Source organism: Prunus mume, linkage group LG5 (assembly GCF_029339155.1).
Source record: "Prunus mume cultivar Tortuosa linkage group LG5, ASM2933915v1, whole genome shotgun sequence".
Lineage (NCBI taxonomy): Eukaryota > Viridiplantae > Streptophyta > Magnoliopsida > Rosales > Rosaceae > Prunus > Prunus mume.
In genome coordinates, this window is record NC_142702.1 from 7,025,516 (window position 1) to 7,038,436 (window position 12,921).

Genomic DNA, 12,921 nt, shown 5'->3' on the forward strand with positions numbered 1-12,921 from the left:
AATATATGAGTGTGTATCATATGCCAATCTTCCACAAATTGGGGTGTACACATGCTTTCGTTGTAGTAGTTATCTTGTGTCCTAATTAATACCAACCATAGTCACTTGGTGTTGCTGTGTTACAATTCCATTCCCTAGTCTTTGTCTCATTACTCCCCACTCTCTCTACATGTAATTTGCTGGAATTGTTAAGGCCTTTCTGATATCAATTGACTTTCCCCATGTACTAACTCCGATCTTTTAAGCTTTGAAGTTTAGGACATACATGTACTAGATGTGCAGAAAACTTAGTAATAAGTGAACACAGTGACTTAAGAGTGGCCATGTATTGTTAACTTCATTTTCCACAGGGTAGAGTTGATTTGTCAACACGGAAATGAGATTTTATTTGTCTTAACTTGTGGAATAATGTTGCCAGTGGAAAAAGAAAAGTCATTATTAGGAGGATAAGGTTTATACCAATTCTGCGGCTTTCAAAAAGATGTATAAAAAAAACTGATTGGGAGTATGATTAGATGTTCAAGGTGCAGAGAAAAGTTGAGTATTTCCTCAGAGATGAAAATTTCTTTCTTCATCCTGTTGTTCATGGTAGGCTTCAAAGTTAATATTGGAGCATGCCAAAATGAGTGCTCAGAATTACGCTGTGGAGACTTCGGTCCACCTATCAAATTCCCTTTTCGACTCAAAGACAAGCAGCCTGATCACTGTGGCTACCCCGGATTTGATTTATCCTGCAATGGAAGCAACAATACGGTGCTTGACCTGCCAATTTCAGTGAAGTTCACCGTCACTCATATCAACTACAAATCTCAGGTAATTCAAGTGGTTGATCCAGATGGTTGTGTTCCCAGGCAGCTTCATAAACTTAATCTGTCTGCCTCTGCCTTCCAATTCAAAGACGAAGGGGAGTACTATACTATATTCAATTGTTCACCAGCAGATAGAGATTTATATGATGAAATTCCCTGCCTTAGTGGGACTAACCACCAAATATTGGCTATATATTCATCTTTTTCCATCGACGAAGTTCCCATTTCGTCTTGTACCAAACTGTATAACCTTCCAAGTGTTCCATATGGTATATTATTCGAGGCAGAACATGTTCTTCGTTTGGAATGGTTCAAACCAGAATGTAAACATTGTGAGAGGAAAGGTGGAAAATGTAAATTGAAGAACAACAATGACACTGAATCAGAAACGGAGTGCTTCAAAGTGGGCAAACAAGGTATAGTCTTTCATCCATATCACTATACTAGTCAGGCATCACCCCTTTGCTCCCCATCAAGAATTTATGCAATTAAATATCTTATGTTGCATTAGCTACCATGAATTAGATAGGAAATGCAAAAAAATAAAGAAAGAAGAACGAAATTTCTGGCATATAGACTGTAATGCATCATATAACATAAAGATAACCAAGAATATGATTTTTCTGCAAAATAAAATACAATAATGATTGAACGATTTTGGGGACATGAGAATCTAATGGCATTAAATCTTTTATAGGTGCCTCAACAAAGCTAGTGGTTATAGGTGAGCCATGCATGCCCTTTGTCCTCTGTTTTCTTTTTTTTTTTTTTTCTTTTTTTTCCAAAATCTCTTTTTCTCTATAAAGATAGAGGTTCTTGACGGAATATACAATCTGTAGGTGTGATCCTGGGTTCATTTTTATTTGTGGTGGCACTTGTTTCTCTCCATCGGTTGTACACTTTTGACAGAAAACAAACCATGATTGAAGAATTTTTGGAAAATTACAGAGCTCTCAAGCCCACAAGGTACTCTTATGCTGATATAAAGAGGATCACCAATACGTTTAGAGACAAGCTGGGACAGGGGACCTTTGGAACAGTGTACAAAGGAAAGCTTTCCAATGAGATCTTTGTTGCTGTAAAGATCCTCAACAATTCCAAAGGAAATGGGGAAGAGTTTATCAATGAAGTGGGAACATTGGGTCGAATCCACTACGTCAACGTGGTTCGATTGGTTGGCTATTGTGCTGATGGATTTAGACGAGCTTTGGTTTATGAATTTGCACCAAACGGTTCACTGCAGAATTTTATAACATCAGCAGACAGCAACAACCATTTCCTTGGTTGGGAGAAGCTGCAATATATTGCTCTCAGCGTAGCCAAAGGAATTGAGTACCTTCACAACGGATGTGACCAACGAATCCTTCATTTTGACATCAAACCTCACAATGTTCTTTTGGATGAAAACTTCAATCCAAAAATCTCTGATTTTGGTCTTTCCAAGTTGTGCGCCAACGATCAAAGTGCAGTTTCCTTGACAACTGCTAGGGGCACCATGGGTTACATCGCACCTGAAGTCTTCTCTAGGAACTTCGGTAACGTGTCCTACAAGTCAGATGTGTACAGTTTTGGAATGTTGTTACTTGAAATGGTTGGAGGCAGGAAAAATGTTCAGGTCACAGAGGCGAACAGCAGCCAAGTTTATTTCCCCGAATGGATCTATAATCTTCTAGATCAAGGAGAAGACATCCGCATCCACGTTGAGCAAGAGACTGATGCTAAAATCGCAAAGAAAATCGCAATTGTGGGGCTATGGTGCATCCAGTGGTACCCGGTAGATCGTCCTTCCATGAAAGCTGTAGTTCAAATGTTGGAAGGAGAAGACAATGTAAAAATGCCCCCTAATCCTTTCTCATCGACTGCTTCAACAAGAGACAGGGTTACAATACCTGCAAAACGCCCCCACCAAGAGTTACCTGTAATATCCGAATTAGATTGACGAAGTTAAAATGATTAGTCAGAAGTGCAATTGTTTTTGTAACTTGTGACTAATATCAAATAAACTAGAGCGTCGGGGAATAAACTGATGAGAAAGTAGTGTTAGATAATGAAAAGCATATGGAATTCCCCAAAGATGTATTGGTTGCCATTGAATAATTCGCCTACGAAAAGCAACACAAAAGAAACCTGATTTCCTAGAAACTGTCTTGCATACTTTTATGTATACTCTTATTCAAGTTTCCACCTTCAAGCACAAAAATCTTTTAAATTATAGATATTTAGTTTAGCCCATAAATATGCAACAACAAAAATTACCAAGAGGGTCCGAGCATTAATGACTAGCAAGTCGTTAGTTGCCAATTCAACACCATTTTGTTCAGCGTCTGCTGACCTTATTCTCTCAACTCAACCCACCCCACCCGCCATTCCATTTTGTTTGCTGGATTAGATAATGATAATCAAATCATGGATTTCTAAGTAAAGCTTTTTTTTGTTTTTTTTTTTTTTTTTTTTTGTTTTTTTGTGTGTGGGGAATGGGTGTGAATTTGTTATGTTTACACAACATGTAGGTTCTGAGCATGAGCAGGTTGGGCGGTGCAGCTGCTGTTTCTCCTCTTGTTGCTGATATGTCCTCTGAGGTAAATTAAAATGAAGAAACCCTTTTTATCATAGCAAGGACTGGACCCAAAGAAAAACCCATGTACATTACACATAATGCTTTCCACATAAAGAAAAAAGGGAATGGAAAATTTTCTTGCGGAAAATCTGTTTAGGTGGTGGTGTTGATGATGAAAAAGAAGAACCAATCCACCATTCACATTTCCCTGATTTCACCTACCCAAAGGAAGGAAAGTACCCAGTACTCAGCCGGCCAACTGAAAAACTCAAAGCCCCAACTTTCCATCAGAGAGAGAGAGAGAGAGCTTTGTATTGTATCCTTTCCCTTACACACTAAAGGGGGTGTATTCAATTGAGATTTTAATAGATTATACTTGCATGATTTTAATTTAATAGATTTCAACCTGATTTGTAATTACATGATTTTTCTTATGATTTTAATAGATTGTAATTACAAGATTTTACTTATGATTTTAATTCATGTAGGACTTGCTTGTATTCTCCAAAGTAGATTTCACCGAAGTGTGGATTGGTTCGGGTTAGCCATCTTTCATCCATTAGTTAAACGATGCCAAGCCTTTAAAGAAGCAGAAAGTTGAAGTTACACCAATCTTAGCTCAAGTTATCATTACTATTTGTCATGTATGGCTATCTTCAAATCATCCTGTTCTAGAGCTAAAACCATAGCAGTCCCAAACTTCAAACATAACTATCATTAAACTAGAACCATACATCTATTAAGTTTTGGATAGAGAACTTGGTATGGAATTGAGAATTGACATAGGAAACAAGCCACAAGAAAGAAAAATCTTGAATTAATTGAATTTATAAATTTTACAACAGATAAGTTAATTAAATCAATTCAAATAAGAAATTGGACAGCTGAAAACAAGTCAAAATGGTCCAGCTATGACATGATACTAGTATAGAACACTTGTCACTCAAATTAATTCCACAAATTGACTAAAGAAAGACAAATAAATCAAAGGAAATAAATGAGTTGAAAATCTATTGAGAAAAAGCATGCATATTGCACAATATGAACAACTATTGAAAGCAACGTATCTGAAATTATTGTTTAGATGTCTGAAGGTAAGCCATATGAGTCTCCTTTTTTAATGGGCAAAGAGATTATCCATAAGATGAAAGCGAACAAACAGTATAGACATGAAGCCAAAAGAAAGGCGGGAAGCACCTCATGCAACCAAACAGCCAGGAGAAAAAGAAAACAAGATAGACTAGAGAAAGCAAAGAAAACAAAGACAGCTATCTGAATCTATCCACTAAATACAGAAGGATCAAATCTAGTTAAACCAAGTTCTTGTAAAGATATGAGTACCTTGTTTATCTTCATTTGTTCATCTTCCCCAAAAACAAAAAACGTGAGAATCATGCATAGGATAGGAGGGTGGGATTTTTTTTATGGGGTTTGATATTAATATCACCCACTCAAAAGTCTCATACAATATACTATTTAACAAAATACCACAAAATTGGTAAGTTTTTTAATACCACCGTACTTTTTCTTATCTTTTGAAAGTCCTAATTGAATACCACAAGACTTGGATTGATTATTTAAAAATCTTATTTGAATACCACTAGATTTTTATTGATTACTTAAAAATCCTAATTGGATACCATTGGACTTTTAAGCTTCAAAACAATCTATTAAAATCTCAATTGAATACACTGCTAAAAAAACCCCAAAAATAATAGTTTAACTTTATGTGTGAAACTAATGCCTTTTGGGTTTTATTTAGACCTTTTTTTACTCTTTTTTTCTTTATCTTTCATACAGCGGGCCCTTTAAAAAAAAAAAAACTTAAACTAACCTATTTACCACCTAAGTTTGAATATTTTTATTATAATTTTTGTTCAATATGAGGTAAGTGTTAAACAAAAAAAGCCACATTTTTCATTTTTGCCCAAGACCTCCAAAATTAATGGGCCAACCCTGACTTAAAAGATGTGTATGACAAATGGAGATTTTAGATATAAGTTTCGAGTTTTTCAGATTTTCTTTGAGTGAAAGTTTTTGATAGTTGTAATTGATGGTAGAAAATAGGGAGATTAGGTTTTATTTTTTGAGAAACGTATATTTGCATGCAAATGGGTCAATGTCCTTTAATTCTGTCCCCACATCTGAAAGGCTGTATCCAAACGAAATTGAACCACTACTTCTGCAGTATTCTACAAGTTAGAAAATCAATTCTGCCAACTGGCACGCATTGCTCCTGTTGCAGCTTTTCACAGTATTACTATTATATAAAGTCCACACATATCACAAGCAATACTCAACGTTTGGAAGCTCTCTCTCCCATGGCTGCAGGAAGAGTAGCTTCTCCATCACAATTATTCATAGCCCTCCTCTTAGTTCTTAGCTTATGCGGTTTGAGTTGCAATGCTAAGGATGATTATCGTCAACAGTGTGAACCTTCATGGTGCGGCAAACATAACATAAGCCACCCTTTCCGACTAAAAGATGATCCAGAGAAGTGCGGTGACTCAAGGTATGAGCTGTCTTGTGAGAACAACCTTACAGTATTATACTTGCATCCTGGAAAATACTATGTGCAGGCAATCAATTATAATAACTACACCATCCGAGTTGTGGATGCCAATCTTCACAAGGGTAACTGCTCTTCAGTTCCCTATTATTCATTGTCAGCGTCTAACTTCAGTTACGAGGATGAGGATCCGTATAGGATTTCTCAACCTAGAGGTAAGGGGCATTGGTGGGACACAGATTATGTGAAACTGTCAAAGCCTATAATATTCCTGACCTGTGAAGGCCCGGTGAATTCGCCTCTCTATGTGGATACTGCTCCTTGCGTTGGTGCAATGAGTAGTTCCAATTCCAATGGGCATTCATATGTTAGTGTTGGAGGATTAAATGCGTCAGACTTGATTGAGTTTTGTCGCATAGAGCTTATGTTAATGACATCGTCGCAGCTTACAAAGAACAATTCCTACATAGACATCCACAATGAGATGATCTATGGCTTTGAACTTACATGGATGCAGAGTTACCGTAGAGGTCAAAGCTGGTTTAGTTGCTACGTCGACAGTGATACCAACAAAGTTAATTGCTCTCATGAATGCTATGATTTATACTGTGGTAAGTATGTCAAAGATTTCTTCATTTGTTTTCTTCTGGTAACATAACTGTAGGCACATGTTCTGTTTTTTAACATGCCAAGATTCTAAAGTTCAAACTTGATGAAAACTTTTGACTTTGATGATGCAGGCTTCATCGCATATCTATATGGTGAGGACTCTCAATCCTATATTGTTTTCAATTTCTTCCAGTCTAAGCTGCATTGTTATTATTATTAATTAATTCGCTCTGTTTCTTGCAGATTTCGGTGTCGTCCTTGGTGAGTTTCATCTCAATTTATTTTTTCTTCTCAATTATTATCCTCAGCAAATAAAAATTACTCTTTCCAGGAAAGAAAATTCATGCAGTGTTAAACAATTGGTCTCTAGTATTCGATTACATATACATTCTGGTTGTAGCAGCAACACATATTTCCATGATTCATTTCGACACTTCCTTACAGGACTAGCACTTGGAGCTAGGGCTGTACTTGGGGCTCCGTGTCTGATTGCGCTTTTAATTTATAAATTCAAGAGGCGGCACTTATCAATGTATGGAAATATTGAAGAATTCTTACAAAGTCACAACAACCTCATGCCAATAAGGTACTCCTACTCAAATATCAGGAAAATGACCAAGGGATTTAAGGACAAATTGGGTGAAGGAGGTTATGGTTCTGTATACAAAGGGAAGCTCCGAAGCGGCCGCCTTGTAGCAATTAAGATGCTGGGTAAGTCCAAAACAAATGGGCAAGATTTTATCAATGAAGTTGCTACAATTGGAAGGATTCATCATGTAAATGTGGTGCAACTAATTGGCTATTGTGTTGAGGGATCGAAGCGTGCTCTTGTATACGAGTTCATGTCTAATGGGTCTCTAGATAAACACATATTTTCCAAAGGACCATCAACCTTAAATTACAAGAAAGCATTTGAAATTTCTCTTGGAGTTGCTCGTGGTATTGACTATCTTCATCGAGGATGTGAGATGCAAATTTTTCATTTTGATATCAAGCCTCACAACATTCTTCTTAATGAGACTTTTTGTTCCAAAGGTTTCTGACTTTGGGCTCGCAAGATTATGTCCATTAGATGAGAGCAGTTTAACTTTGACTGCAGCAAGAGGAACCATCGGATACATAGCTCCAGAGTTGTTTTACAAAAATGTTAGAGTTTGAGGATCTTAGAATATGATTTGGAGAGAAGAGAGAAGAGAGAGAGAGTCTGATGAAATCCAAGACTGCTCTGCTATACGTGTAGCAGAGAGAACATTCTCATTACTCAATGTTTAGTACAATATCTCACACTCTTGGTGTGAGAAGAATATAGTCGTTAGCACAGTACCAGCTGGATGCAATTCATCTATGCAATCTCAGCCATTCACTATCTAACCAATCAAGCTATGACACCTGGACTAAGTATAAAGAAATACAACTAAGCTGAAAACAAAACTCCTAATCCTGAAATCAACTTAAGAACTTATAATTCAACACTCCCCTTTAAGTCTTGAGGTGATTTCACTCCAAGCATGCCTCTGAGGTAATTGAATCTGTCTTTGGCCAGAGGTTTGGTAAAAATGTCAGCCAATTGTTCGTTTGTAGGACAGTATTCCAAATTGATTACTCCTTCTTGCAATGCATCCTTGATGAAGTGATACCTCCTGTCAATATGCTTTGTCTTCTGGTGGAATACAGGGTTTTTAGTGATTGCAATTGCTGATATATTATCACAATGCAATGGAGTAGCTTCAGTTTGAAGCTCTCCAAAGTCTTCTAGCACAAAACGGAGCCAAATAGCTTGAGTAGTAGCCTCAATGCACTGATATACTCAGCTTCAGTGATGACGATTGCAACACAGTTCTGTTTTACTGAGGCCCAAGAAAATACTCCACTTCCAAAACTAAAAGCATACCCTGATGTGCTCTTGCAATCACCAACTGATCCTCCCCAATCACTATCACAGTAACCAACTAGAATTGATCTTTTGCCTTTCACATATTCAAGACCATAGTCCAGAGTTCCTTTGATGTATCTCAAAACTCTTTTAGCTGTTCCATAGTGTCTATTTGTAGGACAGTGCATGAATCTAGCTAGCAAGCTTGAGGCATACATAATGTCTGGTCTTGTAGCAATTAAGTACAATAGGCTACCAACAATGCTACATGTTGTTCTTCATTTGCAGCTCCACTCCCATCATCCTTAGCTAGTTTCTCAGTGGCAACAAGAGGTGTTGTCACAGATTTGCACTCAGTCAAACCAAACTTGCTCAACAAGGTGCTAGCATATTTCTTTTGATGTAGAAATATACTAGACACAGTCTGCACAACTCCCATGCCGAGGAAATGGTGAAGTAAACCCAAATCAGTCATCTCATACTTAGCCATCATGTCTTCTTTGAATTCAGCCAACAATGCTTGACTGCTCCCTGTGTACACTATGTCATCTACATAGATAGACACAATTAGAATCTCCTTATCTCCCCTCACTTTGGTATACAAAGTTGCTTCACTTAAGCTTTTCACAAAACCACAGTGAGTGAAGTAGCTGTCTATCTCTCCATACCAAGCTCTTGGGGCTTGCTTCAGACCATAAAGAGCTTTATGCAGACGATAAACCTTGTCTTCTTTGCCTTTAATTACAAAACCTTGGTGGTGACATAAACTTCCTCTTGCAGCACACCATTAAGAAAGCAGACTTCACATCAAGCTGGAACAATTTCCAATCCTTTTGGGCAGCTAGAGCAACAAGAGTTCTAATGGTGTCCAATCTGGCTACAGGTGCATAAGTCTCATTATAATCCAGTCCGGGCTTCTGAGCATACCCCTTAGCCACTAATCTTGCTTTATTCTTTTGCACAGAGCCATCCAAATTCAGCTTTGTCTTGTACACCCACTTAACTCCAATCACTGGTTTTTCGGTTGGTCTATTTACCAATTCCCATGTTTCATTTTTTTCAATCATCTGCAGTTCATCTTCCATAGCCTTAAGCCAAGATTCATCCTGAGCAGCATCAGCATATTTTTCTGGTTCCATGATACACAAGTTACACGGCTAGAACATCATCTAGCCTTCTCCATTTTAGAGGGGTGTGATCATAAGCTTGGGTTCTCCTTTCTTCACTGCTTATATCATCTGGAGTTGATGAAGTGCTCTCTTGCATATCCAAAGTTTGAGGTGTACCAGTAGAGTTCTCATTCAGAACTCAGTTTTCAAATCCAAGTCTACTTGGTCTTCAATTGAGTATGATATCATAACTGAACCATCTTTGTCTGTCAATGCCAAGCTTTTTCTTCATCAAATGTCACATCCCTTGTGATAAAGCTTGTTAGAAATAGGATCAAAAACTCTATATCCTTTTCACAAGTTGCATATCCCACAAACCTCCCTTTGTACTCTTAGGTTCCACATGTCTCAATTCAGTTGGCACATGAACATAACAGAGAACCAAACACTTTCAAATGTGCAATTCAGGCTTCCTTCCACTATATGCTTGAATGGAGTAATGTTGTTGAGAGCTTTGGTAGGACATCTGTTCATAAATAGACAATGTATGGACAGCTTCTGTCCATAGGACATAGGGCATTCCCTTCTCATGTAACATTGATTTTGCCATCTCAATGACAGTTCTATTCTTCCTCTCAACTACTCCATTCTCTGAGGAGTATAGGCCATTGTAAGCTGCCTTTGAATGCCATTAGCTTCACAGAACTCCAAAAAATCAGTAGACGAAACTCTCCACCCCTGTCACTTCTTATGCATTTCACCTTGTGTCCAGTTTGTAATTCAGTCATGGACTTGAACTTCTTGAAACAATAGAAGGCTTCTGACTTGTTTCTCAAGAAATATACCCAAGTCATTCTTGTGAAATCATCTATAATCAGCATGAAATATCTGTTCCTTGCAACAGACTCATTTCTCATGGGACCACAGAGATCCACATGTACTAGCTCTAGTACTTTGCTTGCTCTTTGTGCTTGATCTTTTGGAAAAACATTTCTGTGCTGTTTTCCAAATTGGCACCCTTCACACACACCACTTTGTTCTTCCAATTGTGGTAAACCATGTACCATTTCTTTATCCCTTAGCTGCTTCAATCCTCCAAAATTCAGATGACCAAGTCTCTTGTGCCAAATCCATGGGGATTGAAGAAAGCTAGTCTTCATTAGTAACTATTTTCCAGCTAGAAAAGAGACAGGATAGCATCTGTTACTCTTCATTTCCACCTTTGTGATGAGGTAATCCATGGATGGACTATCAAATATCCTGCACATTCCTTCTCCAAACACCAGACAATACCCATGTTCATCCATCTGCCCAACACTTAGCAGATTTTCTTTCAATCCTGGCAGGTACATAACCTCTCCGATGTATTTCCTGCCCTTTGTCAGTATCAATACTCGGTGAACTAATACCAGCTACACTCACTAGTGCACCAGTTGGCATTTGTACTTTCCCAGCTACATTAGTTCTCACATCAGCCAGTAATTCCAAATTTCCTGTCATATGATTGCTGCACCACTCGTCAATATACCATTCATTTGCTTTGATCTCAGTGGTTGAGCAATTTGCATAAAACAGATTTCCTGTTACCTCCATTTGATTTACACAATTAGCCTTACGCACATTTTGCTCCTTTATGCAGTCCCCTAGCAAAGTGTCCAAATCTGTCACAGTTATAGCATTTTGGTTTTCCCTTATACCTGCACTCACCGAAGTGATGCTTTGAACACACCTTGCATTGAGGCTTTGTGTTTTCCTGATTTGAGAACTGAGTTGAAGTGTGGTTCTGTGCAGAATAATTATTCTGCTGTGACTTGTCTTTTGCCTCCCATGACTTCCCTTTAGAATTCCAGCTTTTCTGTGACTTAGATGAACCAGACTGAGAAGTGTTTTTGTTCTGACCCTTTGCACTCACAAGTGAATGAGGCAAATGCCTTCTCAGTTGTATCAACACTATGCATTTCAAGCCGTTGCTCCTGACTCTTCAAAATTGCAATTACTTCCTGCAAATCCACAGTTTCTAGTGTCTTTGTGTTTTCAATCACAGTGCATATAGGATCATACTTCTTACTTAGACTAATTAACACCTTCTGAACTTGCCTCTCATTTGGCAGAACTTCACCAAATGTTTTCATTTGGTTAATCAAATCAGTTAGTCTAGTAAGATATTCAGATAAGGTTTCACTATCACGCATCCTAGTGTATTCAAATTCACGTCTAAGATTTTGAAGCTTTACCGATCTAACATGCTCTCCACCATGATATTCTGAATATAGCAGATTCCAAGCCATCTTTGCAGAGTCAGATTGGCAGTGCAATTCGGGAAAAATCTGATCGAAACAGCAGATTGAATGATACCCAAAGCCTTCGCATCCTTCATGAGAATCGCAGCTGTTTTCTCATCAACTTCTTCTTCTGAACCATCCCAGATGACCAACTTCGTCTTTGAATCTGGGATTAAGAACCCCTTCTCTACCAAACCCCATAAACCATATGATCCGAAAATGGTTACCATTTTAATCCTCCAAAATTCATAGTTCTCACCTGAGAAAATGGGGATTCTAGCCTCTGAACTTCCAGATCCAAACCATTACGATATCAATCACCGGAAAACAAGATGTTTTCAGATTCGACCCTTGATCGACTCATCGACCGTGAGCTTAGAATGAGCACACCTTGATCGATTTTCTTCACAGAACAACGCCCACTTTTGGATGATGCAACCTCGCTCTCACGAGGCCATGTTAGAGTTTGAGGATCTTAGAATATGATTTGGAGAGAAGAGAGAAGAGAGAGAGAGTCTGATGAAATCCAAGACTGCTCTGCTATACGTGTAGCGAGAGAGAACATTCTCATTACTCAATGTTTAGTATAATATCTCACACTCTTGGTGTGAGAAGAATATAGTCGTTAGCACAAGCATACCACTGGATGCAATTCATCTATGCAATCTCAGCCATTCACTATCTAACCAATCAAGCTATGACACCTGGACTAAGTATAAAGAAATACAACTAAGCTGAAAACAAAACTCCTAATCCTGAAATCAACTTAAGAACAAAGTCGACATCTACAGCTTTTGGAATGTCAAGTTGATGGAAATAGCAGAAAAAGAAAGAATCTGAATGCAATTGCAGCTCATTCAAGCCAAATATACTTTCCTTCATGGGTTTATGACCAATTCAATGAAGGAAAGGACATAGAGATAGAAGATGCCACTGAGGAGGAAATGAAAATAACAAAGAAGATGCTTATAGTGGCATTATGGTGTATACAAATGAAGTTTAGCGAAGGCCCTACTGATGAGCAAAGTAGTACAGATGCTTGAAGGAGAAACTAAGCCCTTCAAATGCCTCCAAAGCCTTTCCTTTATCCACAAGACAAACCAGTGGTGGATGATGAAGACAATCCAGAAACAACATGGCCATCGTCAACACAATCTAATGACGACTCTGAAG

The 12,921-nt window shown here is 38.1% G+C and overlaps 2 protein-coding genes and 1 pseudogene across 3 annotated transcripts; 2 read left to right on the forward strand and 1 right to left on the reverse strand.

Annotated features, from left to right (window-relative positions):
• The first annotated feature begins 519 nt into the window (after positions 1–519).
• On the forward strand, positions 520–2,951 carry LOC148916759 (rust resistance kinase Lr10-like). Its single transcript, XM_089053002.1, has 3 exons — positions 520–1,225; positions 1,507–1,533; positions 1,649–2,951. Exons 1-3 carry the CDS (start codon positions 556–558, stop codon positions 2,746–2,748), a joined length of 1,797 nt encoding a protein of 598 aa, XP_088909128.1. The 5' UTR covers positions 520–555; the 3' UTR covers positions 2,749–2,951.
• A 2,710-nt stretch (positions 2,952–5,661) lies between these two features.
• LOC148916760 (LEAF RUST 10 DISEASE-RESISTANCE LOCUS RECEPTOR-LIKE PROTEIN KINASE-like 2.1) lies at positions 5,662–7,698 on the forward strand (annotated as a pseudogene). Its single transcript, XR_016127239.1, has 4 exons — positions 5,662–6,486; positions 6,616–6,636; positions 6,728–6,745; positions 6,929–7,698. The product of XR_016127239.1 is annotated as an LEAF RUST 10 DISEASE-RESISTANCE LOCUS RECEPTOR-LIKE PROTEIN KINASE-like 2.1 (transcript).
• A 3,067-nt stretch (positions 7,699–10,765) lies between these two features.
• LOC148916761 (uncharacterized) lies at positions 10,766–11,978 on the reverse strand. The gene is made up of 3 exons (XM_089052279.1): positions 11,701–11,978; positions 11,379–11,659; positions 10,766–11,163 (listed from the first exon to the last, which is right to left on the reverse strand). Exons 1-3 carry the CDS (start codon positions 11,976–11,978, stop codon positions 10,766–10,768), a joined length of 957 nt encoding a protein of 318 aa, XP_088908405.1.
• Between the last annotated feature and the right edge of the window lie 943 nt (positions 11,979–12,921).

Coding starts and splice junctions, on each gene's coding strand:
- LOC148916759 (XM_089053002.1), top strand. CDS start 556: ATGAAAATTTCTTTCTTCATCCTGTTGTTCATGGTAGGCTTCAAAGTT. Junction 1,226..1,506: donor CTTCAAAGTGGGCAAACAAG/GTATAGTCTTTC, acceptor AATCTTTTATAG/GTGCCTCAACAAAGCTAGTG. Junction 1,534..1,648: donor AACAAAGCTAGTGGTTATAG/GTGAGCCATGCA, acceptor TACAATCTGTAG/GTGTGATCCTGGGTTCATTT.
- LOC148916761 (XM_089052279.1), bottom strand. CDS start 11,978: ATGGTAACCATTTTCGGATCATATGGTTTATGGGGTTTGGTAGAGAAG. Junction 11,660..11,700: donor GTGGAGAGCATGTTAGATCG/GTAAAGCTTCAA, acceptor TGAATACACTAG/GATGCGTGATAGTGAAACCT. Junction 11,164..11,378: donor GGCATTTGCCTCATTCACTT/GTGAGTGCAAAG, acceptor CGGTGAGTGCAG/GTATAAGGGAAAACCAAAAT.